Source organism: Monodon monoceros, unplaced genomic scaffold, assembly GCF_005190385.1.
Source record: "Monodon monoceros isolate NGI ecotype Baffin Bay Population unplaced genomic scaffold, NGI_Narwhal_1 Super_Scaffold_10, whole genome shotgun sequence".
Taxonomy (NCBI): Eukaryota; Metazoa; Chordata; class Mammalia; order Artiodactyla; family Monodontidae; genus Monodon; species Monodon monoceros.
In genome coordinates this window covers 23,793,276-23,820,791 of record NW_021703766.1, presented here as the reverse complement: position 1 = coordinate 23,820,791, position 27,516 = coordinate 23,793,276, and the positions used below count along the sequence as shown (strand labels likewise).

The 27,516-nt window shown below is 37.1% G+C and overlaps 1 protein-coding gene across 5 annotated transcripts in view; it reads right to left on the bottom strand.

Moving 5' to 3' along the window:
• The window catches only part of CDH8 (cadherin 8), a 380,574-nt gene that overhangs the window by 114,809 nt on the left and 238,249 nt on the right, over nt 1-27,516 (bottom strand). For 4 of the 5 annotated variants that reach the window (XM_029203542.1, XM_029203559.1, XM_029203577.1 and 1 more), the window contains one exon: nt 11,797-11,933. In XM_029203542.1, the coding sequence (XP_029059375.1) occupies nt 11,797-11,933 (137 nt within the window). Of the gene's footprint in view, nt 1-11,792; nt 11,934-27,516 lie in introns of all 5 variants that reach the window. The other variant, XM_029203552.1, reaches the window with a different exon arrangement.

Genomic DNA, 27,516 nt, shown 5'->3' with positions numbered 1-27,516 from the left:
TCTATGTATTTGATGGGCCCCTCTGACACAGAGAATAAGATCATTTCCTGTACCTGGCATCTGAAGGCAATCATAATTTTCCATACTTAACTTTCCAACCATATATTCTTTTCTCTCCTGAGTTCTCTAATCTTCAGAAGATATTCTGTGCTCTTCTCCTCTTGATCAAGACGTTTGTTGTTTGGAAATACATCTCTGACAAAAGCCTACTGTTGCTTTATGACCCTGATGAAAATATACCATCCACAAAGGATCTTCCCAGAGAAGACTGTCTCTCCCATCCAATGGAGAGATCCCACCCTACTCCAAATTATATGCTTTTTATATTATAAATATTTTTATATAATATTTTTATAATAATATTTAGAGTTTCAATGCAAGCCTTAGAGACAGTTTCTTTACATTCTACTTCCTTGCTTCTTTGTGACAAACAGCATAACCCTTGACCTTGGGCATCACGTGGGGTGAACCCTTGTCCTATAGATACTCCAGGAACAAGAAGGTATCAGTATCATAAGTGAGGGTGTAGAGTGACCAATGCCCTGCCACCCCAAATTAGATGGAAGCAAGTTATCATAGTTCAAAATTCTACCATCTGGCTAAAAGGGCCACCTGACCTGGCACTGAAATGCTAGGTGGGTGGGGGTGGATCAGAGATGGAACTGGCATCTATTTTTAGCCCTGACTTCTAAGCTCTGGATTAGGGAGTCCTGTAATCAGAAAACATGCTGCATTTTCATTCTTTAGGCTTTGCTGCTTTGTAACCTGCTTCCACTTGTTCAATACATATCAGATTAAACGATAAACGGGCTCATTGGGTAATGAAGTGTGGGCTGGCATAATTCAGGGCTTGCCTCAGGCTCTCAGAGGGAAGAGAAATAAAGGTTCTTAGATCAGAAGCCTGGCTACTTGGGGAAGAAGTGAGAGGACCTGAGGCTCCTCTCTGCCAGCACCTTTCTCATGGTCTCTGTCTCTGACCTTAGATTGGTTAATATTCTATGGGAATTCTTCCTTTTGAGCAGTCAGTGCCCCACAATTTTCATACAAGGAGAGCATAGTCATTCCTGCCCTTTATGCCTCAGCTTCAGTCACTCAGGAAAGAATGACTTTAAAAAATCCAGAAAAGCCACTGTGCCTATGTGCTTGTCTGCCCAAGACTTTTAACAAAGAGCTAAGTGGGGTATATTAAAAGCAGAGATCCTTTCCACCAATTAATCAATAGTGTCTGTTTAGAGTCAGAAATAATCAGGTTATCTTGTGGTATTAATTCTTATTTCCTTTATTCATTCATTAACTCAGCAAATATGTACTGGGAGCCCCACTGTGCTAGGCTCCCAGGATAAAAGAGTGATCAATAACAAAGCAATAATAAAATGTCTCATGAGAACAAGGACTTTACCAATTTCTCCCTTTAGAAATGTATTTTCAAGGAATTCCCTGGTAGCCCAGTTGTTAGGACTCTGCCCTTTCACTGCTGTGGGCCCGGGTTTGATCATCCCTGGTCGTGGAACTAAGATTCCGGAAGTCACATGGCATAGCCAAAACAAACAAACAAAAAAAGGTATTTTCAAAACCTCAAGCAAGTAAATGGGTATTATAAGCCGCAACCAGTCTCTTAAAGGCAAAGAGCATGGATCTTTGAGACCTTAGAGCAAAGGATTAATAATAATTGCTAAAGCTTACACTAGCAGTCAGGTAGGAGAAATTTTTGTTGCATTAAAAATGTGCTAACAGATTTATTATGAATAATACAAATTGCTATTTAAGTTGAAATTCTAAAGAATCTATAGTTAACTAGTTGACAGCTGTTAGGAATACTGTGTCCAATCCTTTTTCTCAAATAAGTAAGAGGTGAGAGCAGAGAATTTTAGATGTATGTGAGAAGAGGAATCTAGAAGGGAAGTACCTATGTGTGTAGGCTACAGATCCATATCATTCTTGGTCATATATACTGAGATTTAGCATCCCAGTGTGAAATTAATTTTTCTAAAAAAGAATGCCCGTAATATTTGGAAATTCCAACTCCTCCCATCAAGAGGTGACATTTGTTTCTTCACTCCTTAAACCTGCTCTTGGTAATTTGACTTGCTTTGACCAGTGGGATTTGCAAACTTGATGCAAATAGAGACTCGGCAAGTACTTGCTCCCCAGTCTTTTGCTGTTCCATGGACGCCCGGGAGTAGCACCAGAGGAGCTGAGCTAGCCTATTAGAGGATGTGAGGCCACGTGGAGCAGAGAAGAGGTGCTAACTAATGCCTAACTAGCCTGTCATATATACAATTGGTGCCAATATAGATCATCCAGCCCCAGACAAGCCACCAGCTGACCAGATAGACTAGCAAAACCAGTTCAGACCAAAAGAACCACTCAGCTGCTCCAGAGAACCACGAGAAATACATCTTTATCATTTTAAGTTTTGACACGGTCATTTATGCAGCAGAAGTGAACCAATACAAATCAATGTCCATATGACTATTTTGGTTCCCTTTATTCCTAAGCCCAAGTGGCTGGGAGAAAAAGGGAGATCTAAATGACAAACAGAATGTTTAGATAAAGGACATAAAGTTTATGTTTATGCAGGGTTGAGTAGGCACCAGGTTTGGTCTGGAGAAGGATAAAGAGGAGGGTGAGGAAGGAGGGGGGAGGGGCACTAGAGAGGGGAAAGAAGAAACGTCATTGAGCCCTTCCTATACGCCAGGCTCTATTTTATGCAGTTTACCTGTATTACATCATTTAATTGTCATGACAAACTTCAAATATAGCAACTGAGGCTAAAAGAGATTATGTGACTTATTCAAATCACACACAGAGCATATGTTCTGGCTCTGAAAATTTGACTTCATAGTTTGGTTTTACCTAGTAAGCACTACTGCTGTCTGAGAAAGCAGTGGTAACAGTAACTGTGACCTTAGTTTGGGGTAAGAAGGAGGCTTTTAGGGTTGCCAAGCTGGCCAGGACTGACAAGAGGAAAGAAACCCCTCCGTTTGGATACATATTTTTGTGGAAAATTATACCTCCCAAATCAGCTCAGGATGATACGTCCTCAAAAACTCACAATTTGTATATCCTTAAAATAAAGCTGGGTGGTTTTACTTGATGACAAAAAGATTACTTTTAGGCATATCCTCTTTAATTATATAAAGTGATAAAATTAATGTTTATAATTATTGTTATGATAATTAATATTAGCATAAGCATCATTACCAGAAGTTTATTCTATGTTAGGAAAGATATTAGGATGTAAACATATTCACTCCTTATCACACACCTCTAAAGGTGTTTCAATATATCCCCCATTTTATAAATAGGGAAACTAAGCCACAGAACGAAGTAATTTACCAATGGAGTGAGTGTGATTGAATGAAAAAATTATGATTCCATCCAAGCAAACTGACTTATAAACTTGGCCACTTAACTCATATGTCATTCTCTTTGACTTGTAGACTGATGTCTGCACTTTCTTCCCAAGTCCATGTGCTTCCTCTGTCCTCAGAGAAACCGTAGCTGAGGGTAAATCAACCTACTATCCTCCAATATTTATAATCTCTTCACATATCTAGGACCTCCCCTACCTGCCCCCCCTTAATCTGGTACCCTCAAATCTGAAGACGACCATTTGCTATGACTGGTCAGTTTGCTACAACTTGTAGCTGAAAACCTTGAATTACTATTTGCTGCCTACTTCCTATCCTTTATCTACAGTTGTCTACAGTAGGAGTTAACTGTTAAGGATTTGAGGAGGGTGGTTTATAAAGAGAGACCAGGGCAAGACATAGGGATGGAAGCCTCTTACCTTCTGCCTTTTTCTGGGTTAGGATTAAGGGGTTATTAGGCATAGTGATATCTTAAAGGAGTTCCTAGTTAAAATCTATTGATATAGCTCCAGTCTCAATCCGCAGGCTTTTTCTAAATGTCAGTAGATTAGAACAAAAGAGGGGTAAAGATGAAAGAGATGGAGAGGTGGTGGGAGGATATCGGTAGAAAGGATGCAGAACAAAGAGGAACTAAGGGAGAGATTCCCAAGTCAGTATTCAAGTAACTGGAGCAGCTGTATATGAAGTGGGCACTATAGTGGTTAAAATAAATCTGGTGTGGGTTACCCACAAAATGATATTCATGCGGGGCCTGTATCAGGCTTCTCTTTGAACTTGGAATGACACTCCCATTCTTCCCTGTAGGGAAATCTTATTTTGTATGCTGATCTCTTTCCCAGGAAACTGTAGCTTCCCCTTCACTTTCCCATAATTTATTTCCACTTCCCTTCATTATAATCTCTATTGTTAAGAATACTGATCTCTACCTTATAGCACCTGCATGCTTGTCTGAGGTAGGGGGATCTTGCTAGGAACTTGCCATGTGCCTATATTCCCAGACAGTCAGCCATAGTGCTACAGCTTCTCTGATATTTGGGAGCCCTTAACCACTCCTGCCCCTGAATTTTACTGTTTACCTCAGACTTTCATCATCCTTTCCCTTCTGTGAGAGTTACTAAACTGGACAACACCTTCTCTCCATCTGCTTCCACTCAATTCTATACAAGGGAATGATATTGATCTTAAAGACACTGTAGTCCTGATTATGCCACAGGCAATAGATAGAGACACTGCATATTTTGAACGAGATCTTGATATAAAATCTGAAGTCCTTAATTCAATCAGGCTCTCCCAGAATATGTCTGCTTCATTTCGAGGGTTTTTATTTAGGCACAGGTCAATCCACCATGCCCGAACCAGGGACAAGAGGAAGGTCAGTGAACATATTGGCGGTGCAATGAAGAAACACAGCTGCACCCAGCAGTAACACACAAGTCACGACTACCAATTTTGTTGTTGTGGGGAGAAGGGGTAAAAGAAAATATAAACCAAATAAATAATTTAAAATTAAGCTGTTATTCAAAGCCTCAGGTTAGGGCTGTATTAACAAGAACATATGTGATTTATTCATCAATTACTAAAGATTATAGATAGATTTTAAGCTAAAAGGTATAGTACCATCACTTTTAATTCAGTTCTTACTACAACCTAAATTTAAAAGAACAATTATGATTCCCATTTCACAGGTGGGAAAACTGAGAGCAAGAGAGAGGAAATAATTTGCCCAAGGTTATACGGGCAAAATGTGGCCAACTCCATCCAACTCCAGGACCCAGAATTTCTCGAAACAATGAGCTCCCTATAAAGATGTATTTTTCCTAAGTAGCCTGGGTTGGACAAAGCAATCATTCTGGCAGCTGGGCCCTATGTCAGGAAGAAACATTCCTTAAGTGCTATCAGACTAGTATGTCCCCTGGGAGATCTAACCATCATTAGTGAAAAGCTTCATTGACAATATTGTGTGCAGCCCACTGTAGTGGGCTAGAGCAATGCATTATCAATAACTCAAAGAGATTCATTTAATGGGCAATTATATGCTTCCTGCTTTACAATACTTTCAGGTAACCAACAGTAGTATGCTTTCTGTAAATGCCAGTTGCCAGCTCTCGGGTACACAGTGTCAGTGGGATTCCCCACTTTCCATCCCACATCACCACTCTCTCTGGGAAGGACACTCTAAAATGGGCATTCAATGCCTCTGAAATGTCCCTGCAGAGACTCTACTGTAAGAAAATTTTTCCCTTACTGTCCCCCAATATCCTTTATCTCTCTGACAGCTGAGCTTGTTACCCATGTCTCTCTCTTAAGTAGGTCTTACTACACTACCCAACCTAAAGGGATCTTGTGCATCATCTGACAAGCCTTAGCTCAAACCTCAGCTCAGTGAAATATCACCTATCACCACAGGAATAACAAAAAATAGAGGCCAAAACACACAAACAGAAGAACACGTCACCTTTTTCTGCCTTCCTTCAAAATATCATAATTATGTTTATAATAGAAAATTATATTAATTATAATATAATTAAATTATAATGTGAATCTGATGGGGAGGGTGGAGGGGAGATGGGAGAACTTGCGAAAAGTGGATTCCTGAATGGCTGCCTTGAGTTTCTGATTCCATAGGTCCTAGGCAAACACCAGAACTCTGGTTTGAACAATAACCCAGGTGACTGGGATCAGCTGGGCATGTCAAGTTCTCTGTGAACTTCATTGAAAAATGCTGTCCCCTAAAATGTTCCTCAGTTTCCTGATCTCGAAAATGGGAATAGAATTCCCGTCTGAACAGCTCCAAAGGCTGGCTTTGTCCATTAGGCAATGTTCCTCCCCTGGGTTATAAACGTTAGAACACGAGGGCCTGAGCAAATACAGGCTTGTTCTTTCCTCCACTGCACTCTTGTCCCTGCACCAGCCTTCCGCTTTGCACAGAAGAACTATTTCATTCGCTTGTTTTAGGAAATGATGTGGCAGTGTCAGAAGCTCGATTTAAGCAGGAGGATGGAAGGAAAGAAGATATAGGACAGGGTTCCCCCCAAAGAAGGCATCTAAGAGCATGTAATCTGCAGTTAAGCAACAAGGGTACCAATCTTGTCTCCACCCTTTGCTCTCTTGGAGACTCTGGGCAAGTTACTTAACCTATGTCTGAGATACCTTGACTGGAAAATGCATAGAGTAATAGTACCTGTTTTCAAAGACTGAGGCGAGTTAAATGTACCATAGGGATTACATGATACTTTTTCAGTGTTTAGCTAAATTTACTTTAAGCCTTCACCACCATGGTACACAGCAGCCATGCAAAATAGTTTCAAGGGATGCTACTAGCAAAGCTACTTAGCAAAGATGCTCTATACAAGCCTAATCTCTTGTTAGTACTTGGGCATCTAACTGCCAGATCATGTAATGAGATGTGCTTGTTGATTGTGATGGCCAGTTAGATCTATTACCACTGAAATTCTTGGGAAATATACACAGTGAAGCATCTCAGCCTTGGTTAAGTGAATCTGACACAAGAGGATAAAGGATGACATCTCCATTCTCATTAAGAGATAACAGATGGACTTTCCTAAAATCCATTTTATAGCTTAATTTCATTTGTTCAAATCTTTTGTCTGAAGAGATGGTGATCTGAGAGTAATTTTAAATTGTTCTCCCTGGAATGAATATTTCTTTATCTTTATTAGAACCTCCCCCTGTGGGGTTCTATTGTCCTGGGTAGTTTTAAATATTCATCTCATCCAAATACAATAAATCTCCCTTTAGTATTTTTTTTCCAAGACATGGTCTGCGGCTTTGGAAGATAAACATTACATGATGGGCTAAATAATAAAACCAAGTGAAAACAAGTTTCTAAGCCATTTTCATAGTAATTCCAATATTTCTTAAGTTGTCTGTGATCTTATTTCAAGTTCCTTTCATGATTTAGAAAAAAAAGATAACCTAATTTTACATTTAAATTTCTAGAATTATGCCCACCTCAGCTTATATTTTACAGACTAAAATTAAAGTTCTCTTTTGTACTCTGCCTTGTTGGTTTTAAGAAAGTTACATGCAAAAAGTCAAAAATAAAAGTTTACAATCTCTGAGTAAAAAAAAAAACAAACATCAAAAAAGGATGTAATAAAAGGTGAGATAACTCCCATTGATGTCAACAGAATAATGTAAGTTTGGGTTGTATATTTTTAATTCTATAAGGTTCCAAGTAAAGCTGAGGGTTGTCATGTGGACAGAACCATTTCCTATTTGGTCTGTATGGAGCTAACTGTAACCTTGAATCTGGGACATACTTGAGTGATTTCTGTCAAGCCATGAAGAAAACTTTATCTGATCTATGTTTCAGTATTTTTTAATCAATCATATGTTCATTGAAGGAGGTTTGTGGTCATACTTTTTTTTCACACCATCAACATGGAACTGCTTGTAATTCCCAATACTCATCACCTTCTTGCTCACCTCCGTGTCATTCTTTATAGATATACCAGCAGATTCCAATTCACACTTTTATATGCAGGGGCTTCCAAGTGCCATTAGAAGGAAAACTTCAAGAGGCCCAGGGTTTTTGCTTATTTTGTTCACTGCTATATCCTCAGTCACTAAAACAGTGCTTGGCAAGTACCGAAGACTCCATAAATAATTATTGAGTGAATGAACAAATGAATGTCTTCTCTTATTTGGTTTGGTACCCTTGTCACCCTAGAATTAACAGCTCATTATCCCAGAGCATCTGCTTTTGTATCTGTCTTCCTTACTTGTCTGTGATTCCTTGCAAATGAGACTTTTGTTTCTGGGTTGCCCCTGAAATATTTCCTAACCACCTATTCTGTGTATTCATTTCCCTTTACTCTTTACAGTGGAGTACCTGGATTCTTCTAATTAGGGCCTCCGTGATGAATATTTAAGTGAAGGCATCCATCTCATTAAAAAAGTGTCATAGATTAAGGCGAACTCAAGTAGGTTTTTATATTCAATATATGAGAAAATTCTTTTAAAAGTAATTATTGCCTACATACTTTAAAGAACACCATGGTCCTTTAGAGCATTTTTATATAGCCTCCAACCAATCTAAATAGATACAGTTTTTCTCAGACGCTTAAGGTGATATGCAGCTTCAACACTGTAAATTGTAAAAATTTCATATCTAGATGGGGTTAAGACTTCTAATAAACCAAAGCCACCAAATGGGATGCTTTGTTTCCTTTATCCCTTAACGTTACAAGGGAAAACTATTGCCAGAGTCACATACTGGAGAAGAAAATGGTACTTCTAATAAGGAAAAACACCGAAGTTTCCAAAGCTCTTTTTTCATTCCATATCAAGCAGGTTCTTTGCCTGCTTTGAGTTGCCAAAAGAAACATTCTTCACTCTTGAATCGTCACTTTTTCACACCGTGGTTGTATTCTGTTTTCTTTTGTTTTTAGTAAGACTCCATGGAAGACATTACCCCACATCTCAGAACAAGGAAAAACCATGCCCTTCATGAAGGTCTAGATTACTCTTCCTCTTACAGACAAAGTTATCAACATAGAGACATTAGCTGTGAAACCAGGGCAGATTTTAGAGAGAGCATAGAGCAGATCTTAGGGCTGATGTCCTTTACATATGTATGCCCATGAATCTTGCTTATTGTGAGTTTTTATTTCCTTATTCAGATTCCTTCTACCCTAATTCCCTCAAGAATGTAATGTCTCCCTTGAACTGTGTAAACTGTGAAGTCCTCATCAGCTCCTTTATGGAAAAATAAAGTCAGGTAATATGCAGAATGTCTTTTGCTTGGAAAGAAAATGAATATCACATCCCCTTTGCATGTTCTGTATAATAAAAAAAACTGGTGAGACAGAGTGTGAGTTCTCATAGACAGAATAGCACTAAATTGTACCATACAGCTATTGTTTAGAGACTCAATTATAGTGTCATTAAGTGTAATCAAAGAAGCTGTGCTCATTAAAAATTGGCAGAAGGACTAACGTGTTATTTTAACAACCCTAGAACCTCCTTTGAAAAAAAGGTTACATTTTCACATGTAATTTATGAAAAATTTTACGTTGAAGATATAATTTTAAATAGTCCATGATTGTTCTTGGATTGGAAGAATCAACATTGTGAAAATGACTCTACTGCCCAAAGCAATCTACAGATTCAATGCAATCCCTATCAAACTACCACTGGCATTTCTCACAGAACTAGAACAAAAAATTGCACAATTGGTATGGAAACACAAAAGACCCCGAATAGCCAAAGCAATCTTGAGAATGAAAAACGGAGCTGGAGGTATCAGGCTCCCTGACTTCAGACTATACTACAAAGCTACAGTAATCAAGACAGTATGGTTCTGGCACACAAACAGAAAGATAGATCAATGGAACAGGATACAAAGCCCAGAGATAAAACCACGCATATATGGTCACCTTATCTTTGATAAAGGAGGCAGGAATGTACAGTGGAGAAAGGACAACCTCTTCAATAAGTGGTGCTGGGGAAACTGGACAGCTACATGTAAAAGTATGAGATTAGATCACTCCCTAACACCATACACAAAAATAAGCTCAAAATGGATTAAAGACCTAAAGGCCAGAAACTATCAAACTCCTGGAGGAAAACATAGGCAGAACACTCTATGACATAAATCACAGCAAGATCCTTTTTGACCCACCTCCTAGAGAAATGGAAATAAAAACAAAAATAAACAAATGGAACCTAATGAAACTTCAAAGCTTTTGCACAGCAAAGGAAACCATAAACAAGACCAAAAGACAACCCTCAGAATGGGAGAAAATATTTGCAAATGAAGCAACTGACAAAGGATTAATATCCAAAATTTATAAGCAGCTCATGCAGCTCAATAACAAAAAAACAAACAACCTAATCCAACAATGGGCAGAAGACCTAAATAGACATTTCTCCAAAGAAGATATACAGACTGCCAACAAACACATGAAAGAATGCTCAACATCATTAATCATTAGAGAAATGCAAATCAAAACTACAATTAGATATCATCTCACACCAGTCAGAATGGCCATCATCAAAAAATCTACAAACAATAAATGCTGGAGAGGGCGTGGACAAAAGGGAACACTCTTGCACTGCTGGTGGGAATGTGAATTGGTACAGCCACTGTGGAGAACAGTATGGAGGTTCCTGAAAAAACTACAAATAGAACTACCATATGACCCAGCAATCCCACTACTGGGCATATACCCTAAGAAAACCATAATTCAAAAAGAGTCATGTACCACAATGTTCATTGCAGCTCTATTTACAATAGCCCGGAGATGGAAACAACCTAAGTGTCCATCATCGAATGAATGGATAAAGAAGATGTGGCACATATATACAATGGAATATTACTCAGCCATAAAAAGAAACAAAATTGAGCTATTTGTAATGAGGTGGATAGACCTAGAGTCTGTCATACAGAGTGAAGTAAGTCAGAAAGAGAAAGACAAATACCATATGCTAACACATGTATATGGAATTTAAGAAAAAAAAAATGTCATGAAGAACCTAGGGGTAAGACAGGAATAAAGACACAGACCTACTAGAGAATGGACTTGAGGATATGGGGAGGGGGAAGGGTAAGCTGTGACAAAGCGAGAGAGAGGCATGGACATATATACACTGCCAAACGTAAGGTAGATAGCTAGTGGGAAGCAGCCGCATAGCACAGGGAGATCAGCTCGGTGCTTTGTGACCGCCTGGAGGGGTGGGATAGGGAGGGTGGGAGGGTAGGGAGGGAGACACAAGAGGGAAGAGATATGGGAACATATGTATATGTATAACTGATTCACTTTGTTATAAAGCAGAAACTAACACACCATTATAAAGCAATTATACTGCAATAAAGATGTAAAATAAATAGTCCATGATTACTGTGTAAGACATATTAATTCTAAAAAACAAAAACAAGAAATCATCTATCATCTCATCTCCCCAAAATGATATGTATTGACAGTGTAAATTTTCTTTCTGTATTTTCTGCATGTATATATGTATGTATATATGCATAGTTTAGCTATGTGAGTAATAGTTTCTATATCGAATGTAATATATATGTTAGGGTCCACTTATTTAAATTATGGTATATAGTTCTTGAATTCTATTTTTTTAACCTACCCTTTTATACTAAATCTTTCCCCATATTTTTATATGCAAAACATTGTTTTTGATGGCCGAACAATGGATATAGATATAAGAATACTTGGATAGAAGAATGTTTCCTTCCCACATATATTGCAACTTTTTGGTCATTTACCACAGTGTAAGTTATTTCATGTTGAGACGATGCATTCAAAGGCTCCTCGGGAACAATAAAATAAGTTCCAATGCCAAAATATCTAATAGAAACTGGGACCACTTGTCATATGATCCCTAGGCATAAACTGAACTCAGCCACATAAGGAAGAAATTAACAAACCCAGGCACTTACTGATTTCGGTAGCAATGATTGTTATGTTGTGCCACACGCTTAATTCCCTGTCAAGCGGTGTTGCAAGCGTTATCTTCCCATCATCTGCATTAACGTTGAATTGTCTCTCCAGGTCGGTGTGCCGGTCGATGGAAAACCTACAAAACAGATACATTTGTAATCTACTTCACTGTTTCTATGATCCATACATTCCACAGCAGACCTTTAGTAATCCTTAGAGAGCCATAGTTGTGAAGTCAAATGAATTGGGAAACACAATGGCATCATAATTTGTAAAACAAAATGACTGAACGCAGCATAAGAAACTTAATAATTATTGTCTAAGGAGTAATTAGCTACATATGCAACACGGAGGTCGTAAACTGCCATCAGTTTCAATAGGTAACATCTTCAAAAATGGATGCTGATGAAGAGTTAATTGGACAATCCATCACATTTATTGGACAGCTTATGATAATTAGCAGTTGCCACAAAATACCATATAAAACAATGAACCCAAGCCCAAAGCAAGATGGCACTAGCCAGCAAGTTATTTACGGCAGTTCAAAGGAAATGTGTCTTTGTGTAAAACTTGCATTTGATTACACAGTATGTATGTGTTACTGTCGTTGCTGCTGTTGGTTTGTTTTGTTTTCATTTTAAGTAAAATATATATTTAGTCTCCTATTTGTCTCTGTCTATAGAAATCAGATGTTTACTGATTCTCTAGTAAAATTTTTTAAATTGGAATAGATATTTTGGCAGATTTACAACACACAATTTCAGGAAATTTAAAACTTTAAGTGGGCAGGTTAGTAGTTTCTCTGTTGAGAAAACTCTTTCAAAGAAGACAACATTAAGATGCTTTGTGTCTATGGCCAAGTGCTTCTTGGGAACACTAAGTATCAAGATCATACAGGAATTATTTTTTTCACAACATTAATATCCTTTTTATACACTAGTATCTGAGCTTTGGCAATGGAATGCCAAATATAAAAAGCTATATGTCTTAAGGAACACAAGGCATAATTAGAAATATCGGTCTATAAATAAGCAGTGAAATAAACTAAAACAGGATGGAACAGAGGCTCAAAGAAGGATACTGTAGACTAAATGTTTGTGTCTCCCCCAAAATTTATATGTTAAAATCCTAATTCCTAATGTGATGGTGTTTGGAAGTAAGGCCTTTAGGAGGTAGTTAGGGTTAGAATAGGTCATTAGAGTAGGGCCCTCCTGATGGGATCAATGACCTCATTTAAAAAAGAAGAAGAAGAAGAAGAAGGGGACATAGGCTCTCTCCCTGCTCTCTGCCAATGAGGATACAAGAAGAGAACCATTTGTAAACCAGAAAATGTGCCCTCTCCATACACTGGATCTGCTGGTGCCTTAATCTTAGACCTCCCAGCCTCTAGAACTGTGAGAAATACATTTTTGTTGTTTAATCCACCCAGTCTATGGTATTCCATATCTGTAGAAGGACAAACTAAGACCAAGGCCATGTACAATCCCATCTAGGAGGAAGGACTGAAGAAAACCTTCATGGCTGAGGTGACCTCCTAAGAAGTGCACATGAAATCGATTTACTGGTACCCGTTAATGCTAAATATGAAACATCGTCCATGGCTATTTGGAGCTTAGCATATTTTATTTTTTTACATGGTTTTTATGGACATTTATTCTATCATTAAGAATAAGACTATGTTATTATAACAAAATGAGAAAAAAATAAATTTCCCATAGTGTTCTGTCTGTAGTTTTGTACTGTTAATATTTTAGTGGATTTCACTGCAAACATATATATGTATTTTATGTATATCTACTTATTTATGTGTATCTACTTATTTGTCTGGCTGTGAAGATTAAAAATAAAGCATAAATCAGTCTCTTATTTGTATCTATATCTACCTATAAAGAAGGATGGATAAGTGGATGGGTAGATAGATGATAGGTAGATAGACAGACATATAGGGATATGGATAACTCCTTCCTCCTTTTAGCTATTTCTTTTTCATTAGAAAGGATATTTATATCACTTATACCAGATGCAAATACCAAGAAAAAAGGCATTTCTGTGAATCTTCCCCACCAAACACAAGCATCACTAAACATTTTGGAATAATATTAAAAAACACTTAATTTTATTGACAATAGCTTATTGCTGATTACTTGGTAAAAACATGTACCATGAAATTATAGTTCCTGGTACAGTAAAGACTTAGATATAAAGAAAACTAAGACACTGACATGCATCTATACACCAGGAATTTACAAACCAACCCCATGCCTAACCCCCAGGATGATTAGAGAAATTCAGAAAGAATTTAAGAACCCAGAGGCATCTCTGAATTAACAGTGCTTGCAAAATAATCCTGAGCATGAGGAAGTAAGTGTTCATTGCAAAACATTTCAATCTGTTGTATTACGGGAGAAAAAAAGACTAAAAAACCTTTTCTTGGGGAACAATGATTGTTGATTAGACCTATGAAGTTCCAAGTTGAACTGTAAAATAACTGAAAAGACATGGGTTTTGCTCCAGATATCATGAACACTCTGTCTCTTAAAAGAGCTAAGGAATGTCCAGAGGATTAACTATCACTCTCTGCGTCATTTCCATAAATAAACTGTGCAGGCATTGCTGGGTTGTAGTCATTTTATTATCTCACTGCTGATATTTCACACACTCATGCAGCTACCAGTTTCCCAGAGGCCACAGTAAATGAAAATCAGTCTAATCACTGATACTCCTGAATCCCAAATCTGAAACACACTCCATGGCTATTTGATTGCTGTCCAGTAAATGCCTAAAACTTCTGGCCTAGAAGCAGCACTGGGAACAATGACAGGGTTTTGGAAGTTGGTATTTAAAAAAAAAAAATGCTGTTTGTTTGATCCCTTAGTTAAAACTATATTATGCAGGGACTTCCCTGGTGGTCCAGTGGTTAAGACTTCGCCTTCCAATGCAGGGGGTGTGGGTTCGACCCCTGGTCAGGGAGCTAAGATCCCACATGCCTCACAGCCAAGAAAATAAAACAAAAGCAATACTGTAACAAACTCAATAAAGACTTTAAAAATGATCCACATCAAAAAAATTTTTTTAAAAACCTGTATCATGCAGACCTCAAATTTGGAATAAATTATATCTCTATTATTTATACATTGCTGTTTCTGGGATAATTAACAAATTCACTGAGCCTCAGTTTCTTCACTGGTCAAACATGAAGTACTCAGATCCCAGGTCTGGTTGTGAAGATTAAAAATAAAGCATAAATCAGTCTCTGGTGCTTAAATAGGTGCTGAAGATATGAGCATCATCAAATCACCATAATCATCATGTCCCATTAAATGAAACTTTATATAAACTTCCCCACTTGGAAGGTGGTGGAGAAGGCCCCTTTCTTAATAGTTTATAAATAGCATAAACCTGGAAAAACATTTGGGGGTTATTTAACTCCCATCACTCTAACAGAGGCAGGGATATTTTCCTCATTTTTTAAAGATCCAGTTCATGACAGACTTTATGGGGTGAGTCATAAGAATTTATCAAATAGGCTATAAATACAACCCTTTAGTAAGATCAGAGGTAAGAATGTCATAATATTACGAGATTACACAATGGGAGGAACTTGGGGAAAACAATGACTTAGTTTAAAATTCAGTTTAAAGTCTACCTCAACTATTTCAAGAAGCCTCTTGCTCCCTTTGTAGACATTTCACACATTTTATTGCCTAACAGACTTTATAGTAAAGGCTGCCAAGAGCCTTTGCTAAACTGTTCAAAAATCCAGGCTTAACACAGTCAATAAGCAGGCATGAGACACCAAACGTATACCAAGCACAGTGCTAGATGCCTTTTTCTTTCTTGCACCCTTCTCTCCTTGGTTTCTTGTAGAATGAATAAAAGAAAAATCACTCTTACACAGGTGTTACTTAGTTGTGTTATTAATCTCTCTGTACCTTTGTTACCTAATCTGTAAAATGGGAATTATAATAGGTTTTGTGAGATTTAAACAAGGTAATACCTATAAAGCACTTATTGCAGTGCCTGGCATGTAATAAGTGCTCAGGAAATATCTACTGAAAATTTTTAATGTTGTCATTACTTATCTGGAAACAATAGGTTTCTACTGACAATTCCCAGGCCCCTCTTCAGTGGTAAGCCAGCATTCCTTTTACTCCTGCTTCTTTGTCCCTAAACAGTTCATCTGGGTTCTCATATCAGTGGAAGCAAACACAAGGAGGATATCACTTTAACTGATAAAATAAAGCTGAGGAAACGGAGCATGTGGGGAGGCTCCTACCTGCACCTCTAGCACCATTCTAGTGTTCATTTTTCTACCAACTTTTCGGACCAAAATCTCCATCCCATAAACTGGCCATTCAAGTTCAAAGCATTATTGGACACATTCATTTTTGTATTCATATTGAATACTATATGAGCATTTGTTATCATAGTTAAAATTAATTACATTTTTATGTAAGTTTGAAATGAATTACATAAAGATTACCCATATTTTAAAAAACTGCACCCCACACGCCACTTTTAGGAATGTTCTCAGAAGATCCGTGCTCCCCACCGATAGCTACACCACTCCATCTCTAGCTGCAAAGATTCAAGTTGCTTTCCTCTGGCCCTCTAAGCTGCCACCATCCACTCCACTATCTCAGTTTCTCCCCACTCCTCCTCATTCCACTGTGTGACACAGCCACATCACTAGCAATAAAAGTCAATACTCAGTTACAAGACTCGATATAGGCTCTTTCCTTAAAAGCCAATTGACAGAGAATAATTTCAAAGAAAAGCAGAGTGGGTTAAAAATAGCAAACCTGAAGTACCAACTTAAATTTTAGAATCCAGTGTACCAAGCAAGTTCTCCAGATGTCATGATTTTGCATAGATGTCCCAGAAGTAGACACTAAGCCATTCACTCTGTTTTCTGGGATTCCTAGCGTCTATCTGAATAGCAACAGATGAGTGCAAGAAACAGAGAAACCAGAAAACCTTCAGTCTAATCTCACCTGTGGGATCTCATTAAAACAATGTAACTAGTCATCATCTCATAGGCCCATCTATAAATTGGAGAAAGTATCTCTTTCACAGCATGGTTCTTTGCAGTAAATGAGTTGATACATGACTCAGATACAATAAACTAATTGGTTAATTAATAGTCAAGTCTTCAAACCCAGAATGACTGTGAAAAAGAATAACTAGAAATAGGAAGATATAAATAAAAACAACCATTCACATCCTTCAGTAGTTTCCCAAGTGACACTAGAAAAATGTTCCAAAATTATTTGTAGTGTTTGTCTATACAAGTCATCACCCTTTTCAGAATATCTGCTACCAAAGTATCTGCTTCATAAAGCACAGACTCCGAGCTGAAGAGATGGGAGTCTGTGCTGGGTTTCCTCTCTCAACACTCATCCACAAGGAGCCTTCTGGACCTGGCCCGAGCCTTCACAGATCTTCTCTTCCTTAAGGTTGTCCCTCCTATTATTCTACAGGTAAACATTTGCTGGACTTTTGCTCTTTATAGACAGGAAGAGATTGTTTGATTTATATATCATAACATCACATTAGTTGGAATTTTGCACTGCAGTTACTCAACAGCTCACAATAGGAAAGATGCACAAACATTTACTGAGCATGGCTTGTTATTATGTGTGAAACATGGTGGTAAAGAAATATGAGAAAAAAGAGTAGACGGGATAAGAAAGTAAAAAAATAAGAATAAAGCATGAATTTGGTTCCTACTATATCTACTGAAAATTTCAATGTCTTCTAATTTATATCTTAAAAGTCATAGGGGGCTTCCCTGCTGGTGCAGTGGTTAAGAATCTGCCTGCCAATGCAGGGGACGTGGGTTCAAACCCTGGTCCGGGAAGATCCCACATGCCACGGAGCAACTAAGCCCATGCACCACATCTACTGAGCCTATGAGCCACAACTACTGAAGCCCGCACGCCTAGAGCCCGTGCTCTGCAATAAGAGAAGCCACCGCAATGAGAAGCCCGTACACTGCAACAAAGAGTAGCCCCCGCTCGCCGCAACTAGAGAGAGCCCACGCACAGCAACAAAGACCCAACGCAGCAGCCATAAATAAATAAATAAATAAATAAATAAATAAATAAATAAATAAAATCTATTAAAAAAAGTTAATTCTGCATTAAAAATAAAAGTCATAGGATTTGTATCTCCAGTATTGAAGTCTCCATTCTAATTTCTTAAATATGCATCTGTTGGATTTGCTATTCCTTTGCAGATTTACTTAAGATGCATTAGACAAAAGACCTCATTGCAAAAGAGTAGAATATACTTTGGAGAGTCATCTTCCTGCCACAATAAGAAGAAACTTCTTATTAACACAGTGTGGAGTGGTATTTGAAAAAACAGGCCCCTTGGGTTATGTTAACGTCAACTCTAATGATGGACGTTTTGGAAGTAAACATTCTTATTCTAAAACAATGGATATGTTTTAGAAACTGCATCACCCTTGATAACTAGTATTCACAGATGCCCTATTTAAACTTTCCCATTTTATTCCAACAAATACCCTGGTTTTCTTCAATGCTAGTGTTCCTCTAACCTACGGTAGTATGTCTTAGACATAAATCCTAAAGACTTCATCATTTTACTTTGTGGAGGTAAGGCTATGGATGCAAGGAAATTCCTACCTAGATGCTAAGCACTTTGGAGATCTAATTTAACCTACTGCACTCTGACCATGAACACAAACTTTGCCACCAGTTCACTCAATCAAGAGTAGTTTGCAGAGGTCAGAAGTTAACATAAGATGTCACTGGTGCAGTGGTTGAGAGTAGGTCAGAATGGACAACTGGATATTACTGTGTTGGAAAACAGCACCCTTTCTGTATTGCTGCTACTGTTTATATTAAATTACAACTTTTACCTGAGTCATATGTTTACTCAATTATCACAGCCCAACTATTTACATTTCATACCAACACTTGGCACAAAATCCCATCTCTTGTGTGTATGTGTGTGTACATAAGACAGATTTTATTGTCAGCATACAAATATTATATGTACTTATACATTCATTCATTCATTTATTCATTTAAAGCATCTCCTACTCCCTCTTTCCAATCTCACCCCCATACTACGTACCTACAGAGACCCTCTGTCCCTGCTGAATTTCTGTTTCTTGTTTGCAATAAAGAACATCAGACTGTGATGTTCTAATATCAAGAATATTTTAAGGATTTTCAGAACCAAGCTCCCATTATCAAGGAGTCTTTTTCATTCCCAATGACTTCGGTGCCACATTGGAAGGGTGCAGATTAAAGTCTGGAGTGTACACAGGAGATACACTGATTATCTTAATAATCAGATAAAGATAAATAACAAGTTTCTTTTAAAAAAGTTATTCTGGACTATATTATTTCTAACACAATATTTGTGAAACCCCTGATGATTTTTCAAGAGAAAGACCCTTTTACTCCTAACTTCTCTGCTAGGCCAATTTATACATCCATCCTTAGTTTCTTCAACTGAAAAATGAGAACAATAAGATTGCCTTCTTTTAAAGTTTTAAGGTAAATCCCAAATTAAGTAATGCACTGTAAATTTCCTTTTGCTTTTTAAAAGTGGCTTTACATGGAATATTTATCATTATTTGTAGAAGATACTCTGCCAAATATCTAGGTATTTTTAAACAACAATAACAAAATATTTGAAAGATTCTGCTATTTGGTGTCCATGTGGAGAGACATAAGGCTGTTTTCACCCAAAGGATGAAACAGATTTATCCACCACAGTCATCCTCAGATACTTTAATTTATTTAGAGTCATATATAGAAATCTCAGATTCCAAATCTGTTGGTTCAAATAACATCCCATTTTCTGAGTATGTGTTTTGTTTTATAGTTTGTTCCACTCACGCCTTGAAAGGATAGCATCATAAAGCCAGAATGTCATGTGTAAATTTCTGCAGCCACAGAACCGAAAATAGATTTTTCTACAGTGAGTCCCAGATAAAATTTGATTCATGATTAATTCTTTAATATTTATGTAATATCTTTGGAGAAATTCTAATTTTCTCCCTGAGTCATCAAAATAATCACTCATAATTGAGAACTCTAAATATGATATGATGGGAAAAATATGAAAAAATTGAATGCAGTTTTACATTTAAGAGATTAAATGTAAAATTTTAATTTTTATTTAATTTCAATAAAGGCTTAGTGACTGCTTCTTTTGGTCAAGTATGATGCTTAATGCTTGAACAAAGCCTCCTCTCTCAGACACACTGGCTATGACTTTCTCATTATTTACAATGAAAAGTAGCAAGCTCTGTAATAAAGTAATGCTTACATTGCAGTGAGTGAGGGTCCCTAGATGTGCCTGCGAAAGGGAAGGTGTGGTCAGAGATGACACCAAGAGGAGGCAGCATCTGTCTGGGGACAGGAAAAATGAGTAGCATTTTTCCAGGCAGAATATGTAGGGAGAGCATCCTCAGCAGGAAGAAATGCATGGAGAAAATCTTGAGTTTGGGTTTGTTTAGGAAACTAGACAATTAAAGGACCAGACTAGGTGTGGTGAGAGCAAAGTTCTGACAGATAAGCAACCTATCATTTCTTCCCCATCCTTTCTTTTATTTTGTCTCTTCCATCCTTCTTTCCTTCACTCTTTACTGAATATCTCTCATGTACAAGGCATTGTATTAGTTGCCAAGACAGACATGGCCTTGCCTGCTCTCATGTAACTGAGTCTATATCTGGAGAAAGACAATGAAAGAAAATAAGATTTTGTAAAGTTAACGGTGATGTATTCATGAAGAAGAAAAGAAAAGGGAGGAGATGTATAGAATATTATTAAAATATGCCTATCAAAAGAAACAGCAAATATGAAAAGTCTGAGTTAGGAAGATATTCAGTATGTTTGAAGACTTTAACGAAGGATAGTATTGTTGAAGTTCAAGATTCAGTGGAGGGAGAGCATCAAGGGGTACATCAGGAAGGACCTTGGAAACTGTGCTGAGGAATTCATTTTTTCACTTGTAGGAGATGGGAAGCCACTTGAAAAAAATACAGCAGGAGAGTGATATGACCTAAACCACAGCCAGATTCCATAGAACTTTCTGTGATGTAGAAATGTGCTCTGTGCTGTCCAAGATGGTAACCACTAGCTCTATGTGGCTATTTAGCCCTTGAAATCTAGCTAGTGTGATTGAGGGATTGAAATTGTTATTGTATTTAATTTAAATTCATTTTATTTGCATTCAAAGAGCCACATGTGGCTAGTGGCTACTGTATCAGCAGAGATCTAAACTGAGTTAGAGGTCACTTTGGCACCTGTGTGGATATCAAATGGCGGGAGATGGGCAAATGGGGCTGTTTGTAACTGCTCACATGAGAGATGATGGTGTTCGAGCTTAGGAACTAAAATAAATAGGACATGGTTATTATTTGGATGTGGGAAGTAAAGGACATTAAGGAATCTTGAAGAAACACCCTTATGGAAGGCTCATAACCTCTTCTATTAATCTACATTGCTTTCAAATTAGACATCAATTCTCTTTTGTCTTCTTTTAACCATATTTATCTAATTAATCACCAATACACCAAACTGGTCAAAAACTTCACATAAAGATTAGCAAAATATAATTAAATATTTCTTTCCAGAAATGTAATCTGGAATTTACAGGAGCTATGTGATATTTCTCTCTGGTGTGTGTTTTTTATGATGGGAGATTAGGAGTTATGAGGATAAACTCTTTTACACCCATGATGACCTTGACCCTCACTGTTCACCCTCAAGTGACAGGAATCCCAACCAACTCCCATGAATCTCTGTAGGCTCACAGTGACTTAAGGATGTCAGGGGAAATCTAGCAGTGAAGAGTATCCTTTAACTGCCTTAGATATCTTTTGGGGGCTGTCAATCATGCCAATAATGACTTTTCTCTATAAGAAAGGACATTCAAAGTTGAATGCTACATGGACAATAAAACAGAGATGGTGTGAGACAGAAAAACAAATCATTGTGTAGCAGTATGGGCCATAGGGCCACATGCAGAATTAAGATTTAATATTATATTCAATGTATTTATTGTGGCCTTCCTGATTTTCAGCCTCTCTGCTAAGCCCTGTATATTAATTTCTTAGTTAATCCTCTCTTTAAATTACTTGTGTAGCCCAAATAAAATGTCTTGACTCTCAGTGTTTGTAGTTGTAAAATGAAGATAATATACATTTTTCCCCAGTCATTAAGTTAGTGAGATAATAAGTATAATATCCTGGCCACAGTATCTGACACTTAATAAATTCTTAGTCAAGAATAGCTTCTTGAATAGCTATCAGAAAGGTGGTATTTGATTATACGTTTGTCCCATTTGTGTCAAAACCATTTAATATATGGAAAAATAAGTGTTTACGGAAAACATGCACATGAAGAAATAATAAAAGAGTAGTGCACAGCTATATTGAAGCAGGATTTTTGAAAATGTCACAAGTTATATACACTTAGAAATTTTAATTGGACATTCAGGCTCAGTAAATGCAAAAGACATATGGTAAGTGCTGGGAATTAAGAGATAAACAAGATGTGGCCTCTTAACTCTTAAGAACTAGAAATGCATTTATACTGAAATAGTTTGCTTGTCTATCACAACAGAAATAACACAAGCACACCATTTCAGTATTCAACCAGATGTAATCTTTCTAGGGGGACAAAAGTATTTAAGGTGACCATCCCAAACGTGACTTGGATCCTGAGGCCCATTTTTAGGAACTTCAACTAAGCCTATGCCATTCCCCAGCAAACTGACTTCAAACACACAGGAGCGAGCTAATAAACGTTTGATAGATGGATGGAAATGGCACTTCTCCATTTTTAACACATTCTCTTCTTAAATATGCCATATTATGTTTTCTTCTGCAACACTAAGTCAAATCTGATTGTCCTTTATCAAAAGCAAGGTTGTATAACATACTGTGTCAAATCGGAATGTAGAAATATAAGGAAAAATAAAGGTTTGGTTGAAATGACTCCCATAAATATTTGAACATAAGACAAGAGTACCAGTCTCCCTTTGTTGGGATGCAAAATAGGGGATTTATTTTGCCTTATGAGTGTAATGATGTTAGATAACACTGCTCAGCCTATACAATCAGCTTTGTTTCTCTCAGAATATAAACATTATTATTAAGTTTTGTACCCTAGAGGGAACAGAGACTTCACCAATCAGAAATAAATAAATAAATAAAAACTTTTAAAATCCCAGATCAGCCCTTTTTTTCTTTCAAGCTTCTTATGCTATTTTTCCATCTTAGATCACTTGTTTTAAAATAGTTGATCAATACATGCAGTGTGATAAATTTTTTTAACATCTTTATTGGAACATAAATGCTTTACAATGTTGTGTTAGTTTCTGCTGTATAACAGAGAAAATCAGCTATATGTATACATATATCCCCATATCACCTCCCTCGTGTCTCCTTCCCACCCTCCCTATCCCAACCCTCTAAGTGGTCACAAAGCACTGAGCTGATCTCCCTGTGCTACACAGCTGCTTCCCACTAGCTATCTATTTTACATTTGGTAGTGTATATATGTCAATGCCACTCTCTCACTTAGTCCCAGCTTACCCTTCCCCCTCCCTGTGTCCTCAAGTCCATTCTATATGTCTGCATCTTTATTCCTGTCCTGCCCCTAGGTTCATCAGAACCTTTTTTTTTTTTTCTAGGTTCCATATATATGTGTCACCATATGGTATTTTTTTTTCTTTCTGACGTACTCCACACTGTATGACAGACTCTAGGTCCATCCACCTCACTACAAATAACTCAATTTTGTTTCTTTTTATGGCTGAGTAATATTCCATTGTATATATGTGCCACATCTTCTGTATCCATTCATCTGTCGATGGACACCTAGGTTGCTTCCATGTCTTGGTATTGTAAACAGAGCTGCAATGAACACTGTGGTACATGACTCTTTTTGAATTATGGTTTTTTCAGGGTATATGCCCAGTAGTGGGATTGCTGGGTCATACGGTAGTTCTATTATTAGTTTTTAAGAAACCTCCATAGTGTTCTCCATAGTGGCTGTATCAATTTAATTCCCACCAACAGTGCAAGAGGATTCCCTTTACTCCACACCCTCTCCAGCATTTATGGTTTGTAGATTTTTTGACAATGGCCGTTCTGACCGGTGTGAAATGATACCTCATTGTAGTTTTGATCTGCACTTCTCTGATGATTAGTGATGTTGAGTATCCTTTCATGTGTTTGTTGGCAATCTGTATATCTTCTTTGAAGAAATATCTATTTAGGTCTTCTGCCCATTTTTGAATTGGGTTGTTTGTTTTTTTGATACTGAGCTGCATGAGCAGTTTATATATTTGGGAGATTAATCCTCTGTCAGTTGCTTCATTTGCAAATATTTTCTCCCATTCTGAGGGGTGTCTTTTGGTCTTGTTTATGGTTTCCTTTGCTGTGCAAAAGCTTTTAAGTTTCATTAGGTTCCATTTGTTTATTTTTGTTTTTATTTCCATTACTCTAGGAGGTGGGTCAAAAAGGATCTTGCTGTGATTTATGTCAAAGAGTGTTCTTCCGATGTTTACCTGTAAGAGTTTTAAAGTGTCTGGCCTTCCATTTAGGTCTTTAATCCATTTTGAGTTTATTTTTGTGTATGGTGTTAGGAAGTATTCTAATTTCATTCTTTTACATGTAGCTGTCCAGTTTTCCCAGCACCACTTATTGAAGAGGCTGTCTTTTCTCCATTGCATATTCTTGCCTCCTTTATCAAAGATAAGGTGACCATATGTGTGTGGGTTTATCTCTGGTCTTTCTATCCTGTTCCATTGATCTATATTTCTGTTTTTGTGCCAGTACCATACTGTCTTGATTACTGTAGCTTTGTAGTATATTCTGAAGTCTGGGAGCCTGATTCCTCCAGCTCCATTTTTCTTTCTCAACATTGCTTTGGCTATTCGGGGTCTTTTGTGTTTCCATACAAATTGTGAAATTTTTTGTTCTAGCTCTGTGAAAAATGTCAGTGGTAGTTTGATAGGAATTGCATTGAATCTGTAGATTGCTTTGGGTAATACAGTAATTTCACAATGTTGATTCTTCCAATCCAAGAACATGGTATATCTCTCCATGTGTTTGTATCATATTTAATTTCTTTCATCAGTGGCTTACAGTTTTCTGAGTTCAGGTCTTTTACCTCGTTAGGTAGGTTTATTCCTAGGTATTTTATTCTTTGTTGCAATGGTAAATGGGAATGTTTCCTTAATTTCTCCTTCAGATTTTTCATCATTAGTGTATAGGAATGAAACAGATTTCTGTGCATTAATTTTATATCCTGCTACTTTACCAAATTCATCGATTAGCTCTAGTAGTTTTCTGGTAGCATCTTTAGGATTCTCTGTGTATAGTGTCATCTGCAAACAGTGACAGCTTTACTTCTTCTTTTCCAATTTGGATTCCTTTTATTTCTTTTTCTTCTCTGACTGCTGTGGCTCAAACTTCCAAAACTATGTTGAATAATAGTGGTAACAGCAGGCATCCTTGTTTTGATCCTGCTTCAGCTTTTCACAATTGAGAATGATGTTGGCTGTGGGTTTGTCATATGTGGCCTGTATTATGTTGAGGTAAGTTCCCTCTATGCCTACTTTCTGGAGAGTTTTTATCATAAATGGGTGCTGAATTCTGTCAAAAGATTCTGCTGCATCTATTGAGATTATCATATGTTTTTTATCCTTCAATTTGTTAATACAGTGTATCACATTGTTTGCGTATATTTAAGAATACTTGCATTCCTGGGATAAACCCCACTTGATCATGGTGTATGATCCTTTCAATGTGCTGCTGGATTCCGTTTGCTAGTATTTTGTTTAGGATTTTTGCATCTATGTTCATCAGTGATATTGGTCTGTAGTTTTCTTTTTTTGTGACATCTTTGACTGGTTTTGGTATCAGGGTGATGGTGGCCTCATAGAATGAGTTTGTGAGTGTTCCTCCCTCTGCTATATTTTGGAAGAGTTTGAGAAGGATAAGTGTTAGCTCTTCTCTAAATGTTTGAAATAATTCACCTGTGAAGCAATCTGGTCATGGGCTTTTGTTTGTTGGAAGATTTTTAATCACTGTTTCAATTTCAGTGCTTGTAATTGGTCTATGTATATTTTCTATTTCTTCCTGGTTCAGTCTCGGAAGGCTGCGCTTTTCTAAGAATTTGTCCATTTCTTCCAGGTTGTCCATTTTATTGGCATATAGTTGCTTGTAGTAAGCCCTTTTGATTCTTCGTACTTCTGCTGGGTGAGTTGTTACTCCTCCTTTTTCATTTCTAATTCTGTTAATTTGAGTCTTCTCGTTTTTTTTGATCAGTCTGGCTAATGGTTTATCAATTTTGTTTACCTTCTCAAAGAACCAGCTTTTCGTTTTCTTGATCTTTGCTATTGTTTTCTTCATTTCCTTTTCATTTATTTCTGTTCTGATCTTTATGATTTCTTTCCTTCTGATAACTTTGGGTTTTTTTGGTTCTTCTTTCTCTAATTGTTTTAAGTGTAAGATTAGTTTGTTCATTTGAGATTTTTCTTGTTTCTTGAGGTAGGATTGTATTGCTATAAACTTCCCTCTTAGAACTGCTTTTGCTGCACCCCATAGGTTTTGGGTCTTCGTGTTTTCATCGTCATTTGTTTCTAGGTATTTTTTGATTTCCTGTTTGATTTCTTCAGTGATATCTTGGTTATTTAGTAGCATATTGTTTAGCCTCCATTTGTTTTTATTTTTTTTAAGTTTTTTTTTCCCGTAATTGCTATCTAGTCTCATAGCGCTGTGTTCAGAAAAGATACTTTATACAATTTCAGTTTTCTTAAATTTGCCAAGGCTTAATTTGTGAACCAAGATATGATCCTGGAGAATGTTCCATGAGCAGGTGAGAAGAAAGTGTATTCTGTTGTTTTTGGATGTAGTGTCCTATAAATATGAATTAATTCCATCTTGTTTAATGTGTCATTTAAAGCTTGTGTTTCCTTATTTATTTTCATTTTGGATCTCTGTCCGTTGGTGAAAGTGGGGTGTTAAAGTCCCCTACTATTTTGTGTTACTGTCGATTTCTCCTTTTATGGCTGTTAGCATTTGCCTTATGTAGTGAGGTTCTCCTATGCTGTGTGCATAAATATTTACAATTGTTGTAACTTCTTCTTGGATTGATCCCGTGATCATTATGTAGTGTCCTTCTTTGTCTCTTGTAATAGTCTTTATTTTAAAGTCTATTTTGTCTGATACAAGAATTGCTACTCCAGCCTTCTTTTGATTTCCATTTGCATGGAATATCATTTTCCATCTTTCAGTCTGTATGTGTCACTAGGTCTGAAATGTAGACAGCATATATATGGTCTTGTTTTTGTATCTATTTAGCCAATCTATGTCTTTTGGTTGGAGCATTTAATCCTTTTACATTTAAGGTAATTATCAATATGTATGTTCCTATTACCATTTTCTTTATTGTTTTGGGTTTGTTTTTGTAGGTCTTTTCCTTTTCTTGTGTTTCGTGCCCAAGGATGTTCCTTTAGCATTTGTTGTAAAGGTGGTTTGGTGGTGCTGAATTATCTTAACTTTTGCTTGTCTGTTAAGGTTTTAATTGCTCCATAGAATCTGTATGAGATCCCTGCTGGGTAGAGTAATCTTGCTTGTAGGTTTTTCTCTTTCACCACTTAAATATGTCCTGCCACTCCCTTCTGGCTTGCAGAGTTTCTGCTGAAAGATCAGTTGTTA